At 43.9% G+C, this 18,669-nt stretch overlaps 1 protein-coding gene across 1 annotated transcript; it reads left to right on the top strand.

Annotated features, from left to right (window-relative positions):
* Nucleotides 1-13,122: 13,122 nt before the first annotated feature.
* Nucleotides 13,123-14,826, top strand: LOC136501782 (indole-2-monooxygenase-like). The gene is made up of 2 exons (XM_066497317.1): nucleotides 13,123-14,091; nucleotides 14,188-14,826. The coding sequence occupies exons 1-2, from the start codon at nucleotides 13,123-13,125 to the stop codon at nucleotides 14,824-14,826; spliced, it is 1,608 nt and encodes a 535-aa protein (XP_066353414.1).
* The last annotated feature ends 3,843 nt before the right edge of the window (nucleotides 14,827-18,669 follow it).

An 18,669-nucleotide genomic window follows, 5' to 3' on the forward strand; every position in this document is an offset into this window, starting at 1 on the left:
ATGGTCGGATCTTACTATCTTAATCTTAAAATTGTGTTGATTTTCTACTTTAGCCTTAAATATCTTAAATTTATCCAATGCTTTTGATCTTTCCTTAATTGGATAAATATAGTCATAACAAGAATAATCATCTATGAATGTTATAAATGAACTATAACCATTCACACTCTTCACAGGAAAAGGACCATAGATGTCTATTACCATAGATGCCTGTGTGAATTATTTCTAAAATTCCAGCGCTTCATTTGGTATCTTTCTTTATTTTCTTAACATACTTTCCTTTTATACAATCAATGCATTGTTCTAAATCTGAATATTCTAATGGTGGAAGAATTGATTTCTTAATTAATTGCTCTATTCTCCCCCTCGAAATATGGCCTAAATGACAGTGCCATAATTTTGATGATACATCATGAACTTTCTTTCGCTTATTTCTTACATTCATAGACAAGGAGGCATTCTCATTCTCAGTGCTCACAACATTCACATTCTAAGAAAGTGATAACAAATAAAGCTTGTCTTGTCGGAAGGTAAGACCAACACACTTATTATTAAACACAATATGGCATTTGCCATTACCAAAATGGCAATCATATCCATCATCGTCTAGATGTGAAACACTTATCAAAATTCTACGCAAAGAGGGTACATAAAGGACATCTGAAAGCTAAAGTACAAAACCATCATCTAGTTCTAGAGAGAGATCTCCAATGGCTTCAACTTTAGCTTCAACTCCATTTGCTACTTTAATTTTTCTTTCTCCTCTTTGCAGACTCCTCCTCATATGGAATCCCTCTCTTCAAAAGGCTCTTTAGGAAATCTGGACAGTCCTTCTCATAATATCCATGCTTCTTGCACCATTTGCATTGATCTTTGTCAACTTAGACATTGTTGTTCTTCTAATGGTGATCATTCTAAGGGGATTTTCCTTATGGTTTGGCATTCTTGTTAAAGTTCTTCCTTTTATTGTCCTTCACATGGTTAGCAGAGTCATCATGTGAGCTTTTAAGCCTCTCATCTTCTTGCACATATATGGCAACGAGCTTATCAATGTCCCATTTATCGGGCTGCATGTTGTAATTAACAACAAAAGTTTCATACTCTTTGGGCAAAAAAGCAAAAAACAAATGAATCAAGAACTCATCTTTGAGCCCCAAATCCATTGGCTTGAGCTTGGATGCCTTGTTGCTCATCTTCAATATGTGCTCTCTTATTCCTCCACCAGAGTATTTCTCATTGAATAACTTCTTGATCAGGGTCTTTGCATAAGCCTTTGAAGAGACAATAAACTAACTCTCCACTTTCTTGAGATACTCGGTGGCGGTGACACAATCTAGGATTGATCCCCTTATTGCATCTAAAATAGTGGACTTAGCCACCATCAAGCACTTATGGTTCGAAAATGTCCCACTTCTTACGATCAAGATCGTATTTCATTCTCACTTCTGCATAATCTCGCTGTCGAGCAGTGAAATCAACATCAGTTTCATTCTCTGCCCTCACCGGGTCCACTGGCTTAGTAGGACACTGAGAGGTAAGTGCTAGGTCATTCTCAGACAGCGCAAGTGCCAACTCATACTTCTCTCGCCATACACGATAGTTGCCCCCTTCAAGAGGCGGAATGTGCGAGATGAATGCCATGGTGTTGAGTCCCGAAAACATCATTAGAGAAAGTGAGAAAACATGACATAATAATTGCATGCCGTAATTTAACGTTGGTTAAAATTAAAACATATAATATGCTTCTACATTAATTCTATATCACCGTTGGGCAGAAATAGAACTAATGCATAGAAAAAACTAATGAATAAAAAATTAGAATATTGCTATTATCAACGTTGGTCAGAAAAATAATAATATCATAATTTACTGAATATTATAACTACTCTTCAAAATTAAATCCTCTCGTCGGTTCGAATTTAATTAGAAGATAATAAACATCAACTTTGCAACGGAAACATGAAAAAATAATCTTAAAATGATATTATCAAAGCATTTCATTAGTACTTATCTACTTTCTGAACAAAATTTTTTGTTGGTTCAAATTTGAGCAAAGATTGAAACATCTAAACTTAATAAAATTCATCAAAATTGCTTCTAAAAATTATAAAACTCAAAACCATATGCTACTATTCATTTTGGGTGCTATGTGGCCCGCAGCCCATTCTGTAATAGCAGTGCACGGCCCAATGAAAACACGGTGGCTCAGATCCGTTAACACACCAAAAAAAACACCCAGTACCTGCAACATAGGACGCCGATGGCGCGGCGACGCCACTCCGTCAATCGGTTCACAACGGACGAAAGAGGCGAAATAAAAACGCCTGGCACAAGCATACACGGTGAAAACAAAAACACATAGCCCAACAATGAGGACACGAATTGACCAACAGAGGAAAAACACACAAAACAAGGCTCATAGATCCGCTGCCACAGACAGAAGGTCCATCGACACACACACAACCAGCATCAAGGATACAGAGGACCCCAAATCAGATGAAAAAACAAATCAATACTCCACCTGATCTAGAACCAAGAGGAGAGAAAAAGAACATTCCCGTCAGGAGAGGAGAAAAGTGAAAGGGTCCAGACCTTCTCGGAGCTTGCGGCTCCTCAGCACTGACCCTTGGATCTAGCCCACTTCGCCTTGCCCTGGTAGGAGGCAAGGCTATGGGAGGCGGTGCCATGCAATCATACACGAAGCAAATAATAGAACTAAATTAGAACAGTACACCAATCATAATAAACAACAAGTAAAAAGGTTTTAAAAATGTTCTACTCGTTACTATGATCACACAGGCGCGAAAAACACTCTAATCAGAGCTATAATGAAAAAGTTATGATTTAAACAAGATTTTCTTTAATAAAATAATAGATTAATTCTAACCTCGAATTTCAAAAGTTGAAAACATGTTCAACAGTAGGATGAACATGTAGATTACGTAATTATGAATCTAACGCAACTTGAATGGATCAAATCGGAGTTAAATCGAAGATTTTATGGCCTAAAGAAAACTAATGGCAAAACTGTAAATAGATAAAAACGTATTTTGCATGTAACAGAGAAATTCTACACTTCCTGAAAGAGAAAACGTATTTCGGAAACACGCTATGGACTGCGGGTTCTATTACATGAAACTACAAGGGCTCTTTTGCAAAAGTGACTAGCCGAAGGGGTACCGACCAATCTCAGCCATTGGATCAAGGATGGGTGGCAGAGATTAGATGGTAGGAGATGAGTGAGGAAACGACCGCCGAAACAATAGGGCCAGTGTGGTGGAGCCATGGCTGGTGACCGCAGAGCTTGTTGGCGTTCTTGGAGAAGAGCCTACGAGCCATGACAGTGTGAAGTGAGGGCACCGGAAGACAGAGGAAGTGAAGGCGAGCTCACCTAGGGGGTTATCATCGGCGGTGGAGGCACAGAAGAGGCACAATGCCAGACGGGCGGTCGGTGAGCATGGCGTCTAGGGTTCCATGGTGGCGCTGCGAGCTTTGGCGGGGCTATGGATGCGCTGAGGGTATGCGGGGGAAGCGGCGTGGTGTGGGCTCGGTATTTAAGGCCGGGGAGACATGGGGCACACAGCACGACGCGGAGGCGGGACGGATGCGGTCTCTGGCGCGGCGGAGAGAGTCCGGGAAGGGGACGACTGAAGGTGGAAGACGACGTCACGCTGACATGCGAGGCCCGTCTATCAGCAACACCAAGCGGAAGAGAGGAGAGCGCGGGCGACGCGGTGCTGGGCCAGCCCACGAGTGGAGCGCGAGGAAATAGATGGGCTGCGTGGAGAGGAGAGCTAAAGCGGCCGCGGGGGAGAGAGAGGGGAATACCACGCGGGCCTCGGCTTGGGGTAGGCCGCGAGGAAAAGGAAATGGCCGGCGGGCGCACTGGGCTACGGAGGAGAGAGGAAGCAGGCCACGCGAGGAAAAAGGGCTGGGTCGCTTGGGCCAGGAGCTAAGAAAGGAAAAGCTTCCTCCTTTTTCTTTTTTTTCCAAACATTTTCTAAACTCATTTTCAAAAGCAATTCAAATCATTTTAAATTTTAGACAAAGTCACACATTCTAATAAATCCAATGCACCAACGTGTATGCATAAACAAGTTGCTAAACCTTATAATCAATTTTAATTTAATGAAAAGAATTGTTTTCCTATATTTTCATGAACAGATAAATACAAAATTAAATCACTTTAACTCTATTTCGTAAAGAGCAAATTTTAGGGTGTTACAATTCTAACCCCTTTAAGATGAATCTCGTCCTCGAGATTCGAAAGACGGTGATAAAAGAGATATGGATCATGGATTCTACCCCCTAAAGCTCAAGAAGGAAGATGGCAGTTTTATTGACGTTGAGGAGGAGATGGTAACCTCTCAACGACCTTTTACAGGGATTTATATACGTCAGAAGGGACGGAGGACATGGATCAGCTGCTGGACTCGGTGCCTGCCAAAGTCACGGGGGCGATGAACGATGATTTATTAAAGCCGTATATTCTTGATGAGGTGAAGTTTGTTTTGTTTTAGATGTTTTCGACTGAATCGCTCAGACCCGACAGCTTCCCTGCTCACTTTTCCAGCATCACTGGAATGGTTGTGGGGAGGAGGAGGTGACAGCGGCAGTGCTGAGGATGTTGCGCGGGGAGGATGATCCGTCCATTATCAATGATGCATGATTGTTTCTAATTCCGAATTAGGAGAAACCGGAAGAACTTGGGCCTTGTTTGTTTCACTGAGATTTGGCTTATGCTGATGCTTATGCTTATGCTTATACTAGAATGCTATAAGAGGAAAGCACTGTTGGTTCGCTAAAAAGTACTACTGAAATAGTGTAGTAGAACAGGGCCTTGGATAGTTTAGGCTGACCAGTTTATGTAACGTGGTCTACAAAATTGGATAAAAAATGGTGGCAAACAGACTGTGGAGTATTTTACCTGATGTTGTTTCTAAGGAATAGTCAGCTTTCGTGCCAGCCGACTGATAACAGATAACATCATCACAGCCTATGAGTGTCTGCATTTATGAAGTAGAAGAGGGCATGTGACAGTAGATGTTGTGCTCTGAAATTGGATATGAAGAATGCACGATAGGTTGGAGTGGGACTACATGCAGAAAATCATGATAAGCTGGCTTTCACAGGCTGTGGGTACAAATGATCATGAGAATGATCAGCTTAGTGTCATTCTCAGTGCTGTTTAATGGCCAGAAATTGGAAAGTTTCAAATCTACGAGAGGTATTTGTTGGTATTTATTAACACACAGATAAATTTGTAAGCGCACGGATGCCGCTGTAGCTTTTACCCGGAGGTATACCAAGTATCGTATCCATAGGAAAACGTGTGAGACTAACTACGATCTAACTTAACTAAGGGTCGTAACAAGGTTAGGATAAATAGGAGCGTAGAGAGGATAGCCAAGGTTTTCTTATTCTGACTTGGGTAAGCTTATGTCTTCTACTATTTAACTGGGGACATTACTAGGGAAAGACACCAGCAGAGGATGCTTTCCTCCACAACTGTGTCCTACATGCGTCTACAGACGGGAGGTGGACTACAAAGGATCAACGAAGCTATATAGTATAGGCTATATAGAACTTACGTCACTCTCGCGATCTACCACCTTCCGAAATGCAGGGTGCATCCACAATTAACCCAAGTCTAAGCACCACGCTTACACTCAGGATTAATACTTTACTCCCCCTATGTAGAGAATAAAACACTCAAAAGAGTCGCAAACCTGATGAACAATATAAACAAGATGGTTACTTGAATAAGAAGCTGATTACCAGAGAAATCTCACAAGCAAGCTCATGTAGAACTTGAATCCGCCAAGGTACAAGCCGTAGAGAGAGCACCGATAGGCCGACACCTCCTCCAAACTCTTCTCTCACTCTCTATCCCACTATTATTTATAAGATTAGATCCTATGGAGGATTAATCTTCTCTTGATAGCAGGCTCTGATGTTCATGATATGAATTAGGGTTTTAGGATGGCTCCAAGGAGGGTGGCAGGGCCTGGTATATATAGGTCGGAGCATCCAACGTGAGCTCTTGGATCAAACAGACTTAAAGGACGGCATAGATACAACCTAGGAGGAGGTGGAGAACCGATATAACAACGAGAGACTGGCATGGGGGGCCCATAGGTCAGGCGACCTCTAGGTGGGGCCAGCCGGCCCCACATGTTAGAGACATGGGCTTCACTTCGGTGATTCGCCTTCTGGAGTCTTCTAGAGTCTTCCCATGTCGATTACGTGGCGGAATTCCATAATTTCCTTTGATGAATAGGCCCCCCTTGATGGTTTTCTAGATAAACCCTACTGAAAACATAGATTTACCAAAACTCATGGAATTTATTAGTTTAAACCTCTATACCCATGTTTGGTGATAAAATTATGTATAAATACACGTTATGTTGATGGTTTATAATTGATGTTAGTGACCGTCAATAGTATTCGTCAAGGTGATCCAATTTCTCTCTATCTTTTCTTGTTGGCAGCAGAGGGCCTTTCGTGCCTTTTAAAATCAAGAATTCAGTCATCAAATCTCATGGGCATAAGAGTGGCTCCATTAGCTCCGATGGTGAGCCATCTACTCTTGCGGATGGCAACCTGTTGCTTTTCAAGGCAGATAGAGAGAATGCGGAGGAAGTGAGGAGTATTTTGAATCTATATTGTAGCGCGTCTGGACATCGAATGAACTTGGACAAATCATCAATTCACTTTGCCAAGGGTTGTAGTGCTGTTGCGCGCAATGAGATCAAGGAGATTTTAGATGTTCATAAAGAGGCTTGAGTGAAAAGTACTTGGGAATGCCAATGGATGTGGGCACGTCGATGAACGGCGCTTTCACCTGCCTCAAGGATCGGGTCTGGAAGAAGGTGCAAAGTTGGATGGAGCAATGCTTATCTGCTAGAGGCAAGGAAGTCCTAATTAAGGCAGTTGCTCAAGCCATCCTGACATATTCCATGTCTTGCTTTAGACTGCTGAGAGGATTATGCAAGCACATTGATGGCGTCTTGTCGGACTTTTGGTGGCGAAGCAAGGAAGGTAAATGGAGAACATGCTGGGTGGCGTGGGATGACATGTCAAAGCCAAAGTTCATGAGAGGTCTGGGTTTTCGAAACATAGTGCTCTTTAACTTGGCACTATTGGCTCACCAAGCTTGGCGTTTGGTGCAGGAACTAGATTCACTTAGCACAAGAATTTTGGAGGCTGTGTATTATTTGGAGGGTGATCTGCTAGATGTAGAGGTTGGAGGGAGACCATCATGGGTGTGGCGAGCGATTGTTGACGATGTTTAGATCCTTTACCAGGGCTTGATCAGGCGAATTGGATAGGGGACATCGACACGTATATGGGATATGCCGTGGATCCCAAGGGACTGATTGATGCTACTAACAGGGACATCGATAGCGGGTTCACCACTGGTGGTGAGCGAGCTAATTGATCAAACATCCTAGAGTTGGAACATGTAAGTTGTGCGAGATTTTCTTAGTCCATTGGACTGGGAGCTGATAGAAAGTATCCCATTGAGTACAAGTCCACAGGATGATTACTAGGCCTAGCACTATGAAAAATCAGGAGTCTTCTCAGTGTGTTCAGCTTACAGAATGCTAGTAAAGAGCCGGGAGACGCTGGTGGCTTGGGCCGAAGGGAGGCCGGGCAGGTCCAATGTTGGTGCCCAAGAGAAAGAATGGACAGAGTTATGGAGGACCAAGGTCCCCTTGAAGGTTCTAGTTTTCTTGTGGCGCTTGGCTAGACATTCATTCTATTCCTACAGGAGATGTGCATCACCATCGGAATATTGCCGCGGATGCTCGATGTGGTCTGTGCAGAGTAGCTGATTCGTGGAGGCATGCCCTTCAAGAATGCAGTCTTGCTAAGTGTGTTTGGGCTCTTGAGAACAAGAGCATTGTTGAGTTCCTAAGCTAGAATAATTGTACAAACGCCCATGCTTGGTTAACAGAGATCATGAGGTCACTTAAACATACAGATATTACACGGGTGGTTGTCCGCCTGTGGGAAATATGGTATGCGCGACATCTAGCGATCCATGAGAACTAGTTCCAGAGCCCGCTTTCGACACACTCTTTTGTTGAGTGGTTTATAGGAGAACTTGAGGAAGTCAAGGAGGAGAATCCGAGGACTTGAACAGTGGTGACACAGACGGCGGTGCCACAGGTGCCGCGCTAGGTTAGACCCCTGTTGGTGGTCCTTAACTCCTTTTCCTAACCGCCAACTCTCACATAACATCTACTAAAATGAACACCAAACTTAGTGATAAGGTTTATAACTAATCAATTCTATGAGTTTTGGTGATTATTCATTTGTAGGAGGACATGTCGGGATTGCACATAAAATGAGCCTAAAGTGTATAAGAAACTTAGCAAAATATATACCCGACATAAGCCCAAGGGAGATAAGTCCCACAACCAAGCAAAATAGGGCCCAAAAGAGAGGAGAATAAGGAGAAACCCAAATCAAATCTACTCATCTCCGTGAAGCCATGACATAGACTCACTCAAGAGGTCCAAAGGAGATCACCCACCGAAGATGGGCCTATTCGAGTGACTGGTGGTGCAGCCGGACCCATGGTGTGATGGCACCCCTACCTGGCCCTTTCGGCCCCATCTTTCGTGGGCTGCCTCCTACCGCCTCTCTATGATCGGTTCAGGTGGGGATGGCGGTAAATTCAATGCTGAGGAGGCAGTTTGTTCTTTCCATAGGGGGAGATATTGATGGTAGTTAACACCCATCATAAACCGTCAATATAGTGCATGAATATGATCACCAACATAGGTTTAGGGGTTTAAACTAACAAATTCCACAAGTTTTAGTGAATCTATGTTTTTAGGAGGGTTTATTTAGAAAACCGTTAAGGTGGACCCAAATGTCAAAATTAATCATGCTTATCCGCGACGAGAACAACTCTAAAAGGTTCTAGAGGACACCAGAGGGCGAACCACCAAAGCAGAGAGGAGGTGGCCGCCAGGTGGGGCTGGCTAGCCCCACACATAGGCCAGCCATGTTGGGCCCCTTGTTAGCCTCTCGTTGCAACATCGGTTCTCCACCCCCTTAGGGTTTGCATCTACACTGTTCTTTTAAGTCGGCTTGATCCGAGGGCTCAGGATTGATGCTCCCCCTATATATACAAGCCCCTGCCACCCCTAGGGCAATCCTCCATCATTCAAGAAGTCATTCAATCAAGAGATTAGACCCTAATTATTCTTAGAGCTCCACAAATATTCTAGGGCATAGCTAGCTAGGCTAGATCTAGAGGGAGCAAGCTTCGCTTGGATTCCTGATCTTATCAAGAGCGCGGCTTGGTATAGCCCCTTATATCATCTTTTATATCTTTCATTATTCATATGTTTGCTACAATTGATATGACATTGTTCTTAATATTATTCATGTTACTAGTTATCATATTCATTATCTACTTTGATTATAGGCTTAGTATAGCTATATTATCATCATATTCAAGCATAAGTTCATATAGCGCTTGCCCTAATGTACACGGGGTGAGTGGTCGACATTGTGTAAGCGTGGTGCTTATACGTTGTTTACCTATGGATGCACTCTATATTCCAGGCCACGTGGTAGATCGTGGATGTGACACTCCTGTTCAGTCCTTTGTAGTCTACTCCCCGAATATAGGTCAAGTAGGATCTAGTTATGAAGGAAGTCATTCTTTGTTCTTGATCTTTCTTAGTAATATCCCTTATGTGTAGATATGGAGTTGATCTTAGCCATGATTATTAAGTGTAATTGTACTAATCATAGTATGCTTTGATTTATAATTAAGAATGATTTAGGAATTATTTCTCTAATATCTACTTAGTCATGCTAACGCCATAGAAAGGAGTACTCTGAGTGATCAATATCATTTATCATTTACCATTCATATATCTTTATCTCTTGACTTACCCCTATTGTGAGTAGAGTATTAGTTATGGTTTATCTGTCCATCATATGTATAAGTTATCAATATATTCTATCTGCTCGTCCTTCCCTATGGTAAAAATATAAATAACGATATCAGAAATACTCCCAGGTAAAATGCTACAATGGTAAATTATCTGTGCGCTTGCAGATCTCTTCATATATATATATTTATATTCTTTCTAGTCACAATAAAATACTTAAGTACTTCCTAGTGTCATTCTAGAGGTGACGCTAGAAAGTACCAACAAGTATTTCTGGCATCATAACTAGGGATGACAACTTAGCAAGTGATGTTAAGAAATGTCAACAACATTAGGTGGCTACTTAAACAAGTGACAAGTTAATAAATACCAACAGGAGATCAAGGGAATATTCCAAGGAACCTCACCCCTCCTCTCCACCTATAAAAGGAGGACCTCTCCCCCTCATTCAGAACAACACCACAAGACAAAGAGCTACTCCATCTTTGAGCAACACTCCAAGGGCTTAGGCCCTAGCTAGCTAGAGTTGAGTAGCTGGGAGAGATGTGAGGGAGAGTTTGGGGAAGAGCCGGACTTGTCGGTGTCTCACCGCCTTGTACCTCAACGAACACCTACGCTATACTTCGCCGCGTTCTCCCGCTAAGTGAGTGATCGTGGTTCTTTTGGTTATAAAGTGTTTTGATTAGTTAAGATTTACTCTTACTTGTTTGCGGGTTCATCATCTGTCCCCATGACGAATACTCTAGTAGAGGGCTCCCGATAAAGATAGATCACCCTGTACAACGCTAGAGTAGTAGTCGATAGCATCGATGTGTTGTCTAGGCTAGAGGCTACCTTCGTTGGCCTTGTACTCCACGTTTGAGGGGTAGGTGGTAGGTGGTGATAGCCCTGTCCATCCCTTGTAATTCCCTACGTCTGGTACGACGTACAGCTATAGGCCAGGCTCACTTGGCAGACCAGGTGCTACCCGGTGCCCGAAGTAAGCAAGTAATAGAAGAATTTATCTATCCTTAGACCCTAAACCCATAGGAATCTATCTCTACCCTCCACCTACTCTACCCTTGTGTTGTCCTTGGACGAATTAACTAGAAGAGTACCTCCATTTCCTGTGGAAATATGATACCCTGAATACTTCTGGGTGAAATGCTACAACGGTAATTCCGTGCACTTGTGGATTATTTCTGCATGCGTTAAGAAATACCAACAAGCATTTCTGGCGCCATTGCCGGGGATCGAGCGGGTTATTTCTATATGCGTTAAGAAATATCAACAAGCATTTCTAGAGCCGTTGCCGGGGATAGATAGTATCTCCAAACTTGGTAGTGACGCTAAGAAATGCTAACAAGCATTTCTGGCGCCAAAAATGAACTCAACTCTTGTTAGAAACCTTTCCACTTCAAATGGCGAGTTCCTTGATCCACCAAAACCAAATCTTTCATCTGGCTATGAACTCCACCCTATCTTAGTAGCCGTGGTTTGGGCACACCCTTCTCAGGGCATGATAACGAAAACTCCTGGCATCACCTGCTAGAATTCGAGGAAATATGTTCATGCCTGAGCATCTCGAGCATGACACAAGAAACTCTAAAGTGGAAATTGTTTCCTTTCTCTCTCACAGGAAAGGCAAAACAATGGTACACATTTGCCGTAGAAAGTACGAATGTGGACTAGGATGAACTTAAAGACAAGTTTGTCTTGCATTTTCCCCCATGTTCCGTATGGGCTCTCTACCAAGGGCAATCTCGACTTTGAACAACGCGAGAAGGAGTCCATAGGTGCAGCCTGGGCTAGGTTTGCAGCATTAATACACGTCGGCCTAGACTTGTCTTTATCCGGCAACATATTGCTGCGACTCTTTTGTTTGGATATTGACATGGAAGCTGACCTATGCCTAGACATGACTTCGGGAGGTAGATTTACACACAAAACTATGATGGAACAAGTAGAATTCCTTGAGCACTTCATAGCCAAACACACTTCTTCCGTCATAAGAACCAAACCCCTCTAGTCTAAAGTCATGTCGAGTGTTGAGGAGTCCTCATCAGTCGAATCCAAACCTATATCATCTTTAGATTCGACTCATGAGCCCTTACCCGAACCACGAACTTCGAAGGAAAGAGTAATTCATCCTTCGGAGTTCCCCATCAAATTCGAGGATTATGGCAATATCTCAAAACACTTTTGGCACAATCCTCATGAGGAAGCTCCCACAAGGTCGAACCATCGAAGGAATGGCTAATGGAAGTGAAACGTTCTTCCGAAGCAATTCTGATTCTTTCACCTTCCACGACCATACCTTGTTCATTAAGGGGAACCACCATAGAAGCCCTGCACAACCCCATGGTCGAGACTAATATCATGTCCGAATTCCTTGCACTTCCTCCGGTCCATTTTATAAGGTATATAGCTTGACAAATAATTTGAAAATAAAACTCAACTTGTAAACCGAAAAGTAAGCAAAAGTAACAAATCTTGGTAAGGGCTAAATTGGACTGAAAATTAAATAGTTGAAGTGACTAGCTCAAACCAAACGTTAGTTTAACAGGTTATCTAGACTACGCTAAAATTTACGGGAGTATAATGTAGATAAGGAGTTAGGAATTGCCAGGGGTACATAGCTCGCAGCTGAATCTGAATCTGAGTGGATTGAATCTTGCTGATGGGGAAGTCTTGCACGTTGAGGTAGAACTTGAGATGATTTGGACATCTTGCGTTAAGAGGTTGGAAGTTAGTGGTATGGCATAGCTATGATGGGGATGACTTGCATGTTGATATAAAATTTGAGTTGACGTGGATAGCTTATATTAAGAGATTGGAAGCTAGTGACATGATATGACTATTAGTAGAAGATGATGTGGATGTCTTACATGTTGAGATAGAACATGTAGTGCCGATTAGCTTTATAAGAGATATTGATGGGAAATCAGTTTCTACGTTTGGATGGAGACATGACACCTCAAGGACAAGGACAGAACTAATCCAGTCATCTTTACGTGTAAAAAAAAAAGATGTGAGAAGTGAGAGACAAACAAGGATGAGTCACACATGTATACCGTACTTTCCAGAATGTCTAGCCAAAACGTACGTTCTAGGAATTCTATATAAAGCAGACAAAGGACTAGACACCTTTCATAGCACAGCAGAAAGGCAGAAGCACACACACCACCTGCCCTGAACCTCGCTTGGCTACCTAGTAGCAACCATGAGTCACCTGGAGGTGGCATACCAACTCACCTCTTCACCGTTAGTTCTGGCACAATGGCTCCTATTGCTCCTCGTTCCTCTTCTGCTCCTGCTGCACTACTATGCCTCCCGACGGTCAAGGTCAAGCCGCCGTCATGGCAGCAGCTGCAGCGACGACGACAAGCAGCAGCTTCCGCCTTCGCCTCCGGGGCTGCCCATCATCGGCCACCTTCACCTCATCGGCGACCTCCCGCACGTCTCCCTCCGTGACCTCTCCGCCAAGCATGGCCGCGACGGCCTCATGCTCCTCCACCTCGGCGCCGCCACCACTCTCATCGTGTCATCCCCGCAGGCTGCGGAGGCAATCATGCGCACGCACGACCATGTGTTCGCATCGCGTCTCGTGTCCACGGTCAGCGACGACCTCATGTACGGGTCCTCCGACATCGCCTTCTCCCCGTACGGCGAGCACTGGCGGCAGGCCAGAAAGCTGGTCACCACGCACCTCCTCACCGTCAAGAAAGTGCACTCGTACCGTAGTGCCCGCAAAGAAGAGGTGCACCATGTGCTGGCCTACGTACAGGAGGCGGCAGCGGCGGGCACAGCCGTGGACATGGGCATGATGATGAACACGTTCGCCAACGATATCGTGAGCCGCGCCGTGACGGGCAAGTTCTTCCGGGCAGAAGGCCGGAACAAGCTCTTCCGAGAGCTGGTGGACGCCAACACTGCTCTGTTTGGAGGGTTCAACCTGGAATACTACTTCCCCGGGCTAGCGAGGTCGTTAGGTTTCCTTAGCAGAAGGTTTCTGCGCAACAGGGCCCACGAGACGCACAAGAGATGGGACGAGCTGCTTGAAACTATACTGAGCGACCACGAGAGAAGAGACTCTACGCATCGCCACGACGGAGGTGACTTCACCGATGTGTTGCTCTCCGTTCAGAAAGAGTATGGTATGACCAGAGATCATGTTAAGGCCATCTTGGTGGTGAGTACCTAGTACGTATATATATATATATACCCAACAGATTCGATCCTCTCATTTATATACGTCCTGAACTACATATTTGATGATAATTACTAGGACATGTTCGCCGCGGGCACAGACACGTCATCCTTGGTCGTGGAGCTCGCCATGGCCGAGCTGATGCGCAACCCACAGCAGATGGCTAAGCTACAAGGTGAAGTGAGAAAGCACACACCAGAGGGACAAGAAACGGTGGAGGAAGAGAACCTATCTAACATGCCCTACCTGAGAGCCGTCGTGAAGGAGACACTGAGGTTGCACCCGCCTGCCCCGCTCCTCGTGCCTCGCGTCTCCATGGCGGACTGCGTCGTCGTCGATGGCGGCTACTATGTCCCCTCCGGCACCAGGGTCATCCTCAACGCATGGGCTCTTGGCAGAGACCCGGAGTCATGGGAGAAGCCGGAGGAGTTCATGCCCGAAAGGTTCATGGACGGTGGCAGCGCTGCCGCCGTCGACTTCAAAGGGAACCACTTCCAGTTCCTGCCGTTCGGAGCTGGACGAAGGATCTGTGCTGGCATCAACTTTGGGATGGCTGCTGTTGATATCATGCTAGCAAACCTCATGTACTGCTTTGACTGGCAGCTGCCCGTCGGCATGGAGGAGAAGGGTGTTGACATGACAGAGGTGTTTGGAGTGACGGTGCATCTAAAGGAGAAGCTCATGCTTGTTCCCGTCCCCAAACTTCGTGCTACTTAGTTCCTTTTCAAAAAAAAAAAAAAAAAAAAAAAACTTCGTGCTACTTCTGGTCACTCCATGCAAGCTGCTGAGGACACGTCCCCATGCTGAAGTGAACTACAATCTACACAGATTGGACCGGATGTAGTCTGGTAATAAATAGTGTACTAATAATTCAATCCGGAATCTGGTAAAAATAAGTGGAATGGCATTTTAATTTGAAGGAAAAAAAATCTCTCTGTTGTCGTCGAGATTTCCTTACATATGAAGTGCTTTCGGTGTAGAGACTGAACTAGCGGGACCTAAAGATGGCCAAATGGGTGACACGACACTAGCACTATTTGGCACGGCACTAAGGAGCTGTTTGGTTTGCGCTTTTCAGCCCCGCATCGATTAACAGCGTGATTGAAGAGCCAACCTTGTTTCGTGTTTGGGTGGCCCGGTCCGTAACAGATGACACCGTGAATGGATCCGACCTATACACGACCACTCCCCCTCCTTGATCTCCTGGCGTTATCCGCTCCCAACTCGTGAAAAAGAAACCCCCCACCCTCACGCTCCTGGCCTATAACATATGGCTTTGTTGATCACGTTTCCGAAGTCAACCAAATGGCGCTTTGAGTTCCCCTGTAACAATTTGCGGCTGCAACTGCTCCCAGTACCATTGCCGTACACATCACTGAACCAAACAGCTAGCACGGCTTTCTTAATTTGTCACATGAAGCTAATGCCCGGTCAGCTTTTTTTAGGAAGCACTGACTTTATTTATTCTAAAGGATAAAAATTACAAACTTCATCCAGAGGCTCGAAAAGCCAAACATGTCTACCTATCGATAGGCGTCGAAATTTGACTTCCGTCCTTCAAAGACAAAATCCGCTCTAGTGAAACTCCTTCTTCTAACATTTATCTCATGGACAATTGGTCCATACCTGCCGAATCCCTCGCCCAGTAAACTCCTCACCTCATTGGCACAATCACTCGCAACTCTGAAAGAGTGCAAACCAATGTCACTGGCGAGCGCCAGACCTTCACGGCATGCCACTGCCTCCATCACCTTTGGGTCCGACTGCCCTGCCGCCACCAGGACAGACGCCCCCAGGTAATTGTCATCTTCGTCACGGGCCACTGCTGCTGCCGTTGCTTGGCCTGAGTTCTTCAACATCACCGCATTGACGTTGATTTTAGCCAAACCTCTCGGGGGTTGTTGGCATTTCTTAGCGTCACTACCGAGTTTGGAGATAGAATCCATCCCCGGCAATGGCGTCAGAAATGCTTGTTGGTATTTCTTAACGCATATGAAAATAATCCGCAAGCGCATGGAATTATTTCATCCGAAAGTATTCAGGGTATCGTATTTCCACATGGAACGGAGGTACTCTTCTAGCTAATTCGTCCATGGATAGCACAAGGGTAGAGTAGGTGGAGGGTAGAGATGGATTCCTATGGTTTTACGGTCTAAGGATAGATAAATTCTTTTATTACTTGCTTACTTCGGGCACCGGGTAGCACCTGGTCTGCCAAGTGAGCCCGGTCTGTAGCTCTAGGCCGTACCCGGACGTGAGGGATTACAAGGGATGGACATGGCTCAAAGGTGGAGTATCTTTTTGCCTTGTGGTGTTGTTCTGAATGAGGGGGGAGAGGTCCTCCTTTTATAGGTGGAGAGGAGGGGTGAGGTTCCTTGAAATATTCCATTGATCTCCCTCTATGGGAAGAACAAACTGCCTCCTCAGCATTGAATTTACCGCCATCCCCACCAGAACTGACCATAGAGAGGTGGTAGGAAGCAGCCCGCGAAAGATGGGGTCGAAAGGGCCAGGTAGGGGTGTGGCCAGTCACCCCGAATAGGCCCATCTTTGGTGGGTGATCTCCTTTGGACCTCTTGAGTGAGTCTATGTCGTGGCTTCACGGAGATGAGCTGATTTGATTTGGGTTTGTCCTTGTTCTCCTCTCTTTTGGGCCCTGTTTTGCTTGGTTGTGGGCCTTATCTTCCTTGGGCTTATGTCGGGTATATATTTTGCTAAGTTTCTTGTACACTTTAGGCTCATTTTATGTGCAATCCTGACATGTCCTCCCGCAAATGAATAATCACCAAAACTCATGGAATTGATTAGTTACAAACCCTATCACTAAGTTTGGTGTTCATTTTAGTGGATTTTATGTGAGAGTTGGTGGTTAGGAAAAGGAGTTAAGGACCGCCAATAAACTCTCCCACACTTAGCCTTTTGCTCGTCCTCGAGTAAAGTTAAGGACTAAGACGAGTCATCTCCTTGATATGACATCTGCATATAATTAGTTATTCTAGGCTTCACCTGCACTCGTGAACTTTGGAGTGTCCACTATATTATCTTGGGTGATTGAATAATAGAACAACATGGATTCAAATCCCCTTGCATCAATCAGTTCAGAAGCTTGGGTTTTTCATTTGGTTTTAAAAATGTAAACATAGCTTAGCTCCTGTTGGTATTTATTAACTTGTCACTTATTTTAATAGCCACCTATTATAAACATATATCTCCTAACATTACTTTACTGGGTTGTCATCCCTAGTGATGATGCCAGACATGCTTGTTGGTACTACATAGCATTACTACTAGAATAATACTAAGCAGTTCTTTATTAATTTGTGACTAGGAAGAATAGGTATATATATATATTTATATATATATATATATATATATATATATATATATATATATATATATATATATATATATATATATATATATATATATATATATATGAAAGGAATTTGCAAGCACACAGATAATATACCATTGTAGCACTTCACCCGAGAGTATTCCAGGTATTGTTATTCATATTTTTGTCACAGGGAAGGTCTGACACGGACATATATTGATAACTTATACTATTGATGGAGAAATAAACCATAACCAATGTTCTACTCATAACAGGGGTAAGGCATAGGATAAGATATATGAGAAGTATTGATTAATAATAATGATAAATCACTCAGAGTACTCATTTCTATGGTATTAGCAAGATTAGGTAGAATATTAGAGGAATAATTTCTAAGTCATTCTTAATTATAAGTCAAAGCATACATTGATTAGTGCAATTATACCTAGTAATCATTGTTAAGATCATTGTCATATCTACACATAAGGGATATTACTAAGGAAGATTAAGAATAGAGCTTGTTCTTTCTTCATAACCGGACCCTACGTGCACCTATAGTCGGGGAGTGGACTATAAAGGACTCAACGGGAGTGTTACATCCGCGAACTACCACATGACCCAGAATATAGGGTATATCCGCATGTAAACAACGTATAAGCACCATGCTTACACAATGTCGACCACCCACCCATGGATCCTTAGAGTGAGCGCTATACGAACTTATGCATGAACATGATGATAATCCAACTATACTAAGCATATAATCAAAGTAGACCATGAACATTATAACGAAGAACATGAATAAGATGAATACTAATATTGTCATATAAATTGTAGCTATCATATAAAAGTAATGGAGATACAAAAGAGAGGGGGTATAAAGATTATACCAAACCACGCTCTTGACATGATCGGAAATCAAAGCGAAGCCTGCTTGCCTCCCTCTAGACCTAGCCTAACTAGCTATGCCCTAAAATATGATGAAGCTCTGAGGATGATTAAGGTTTCTATCTTCTCAAATGACTTGATGACTAGGATTATTCCTCGAGGGGTGGCAGGGGCTGGTATATATAAGCTAGAGCGTCCAACGTGGGCCCTTAGATCAAACTGACTTAAAAGACGGCATAGATGCAACCTAGGAGGCGGTGGGGAATCGACATTGCAACACGAAGGCTAATAGTGGGCCTGTAACACCCAAAAATTTGAATTTTTTTTAAAATAGTAAA

The sequence above is a fragment of the Miscanthus floridulus genome, chromosome 13 (assembly GCF_019320115.1).
Source record: "Miscanthus floridulus cultivar M001 chromosome 13, ASM1932011v1, whole genome shotgun sequence".
NCBI classification, from domain to species: Eukaryota; Viridiplantae; Streptophyta; class Magnoliopsida; order Poales; family Poaceae; genus Miscanthus; species Miscanthus floridulus.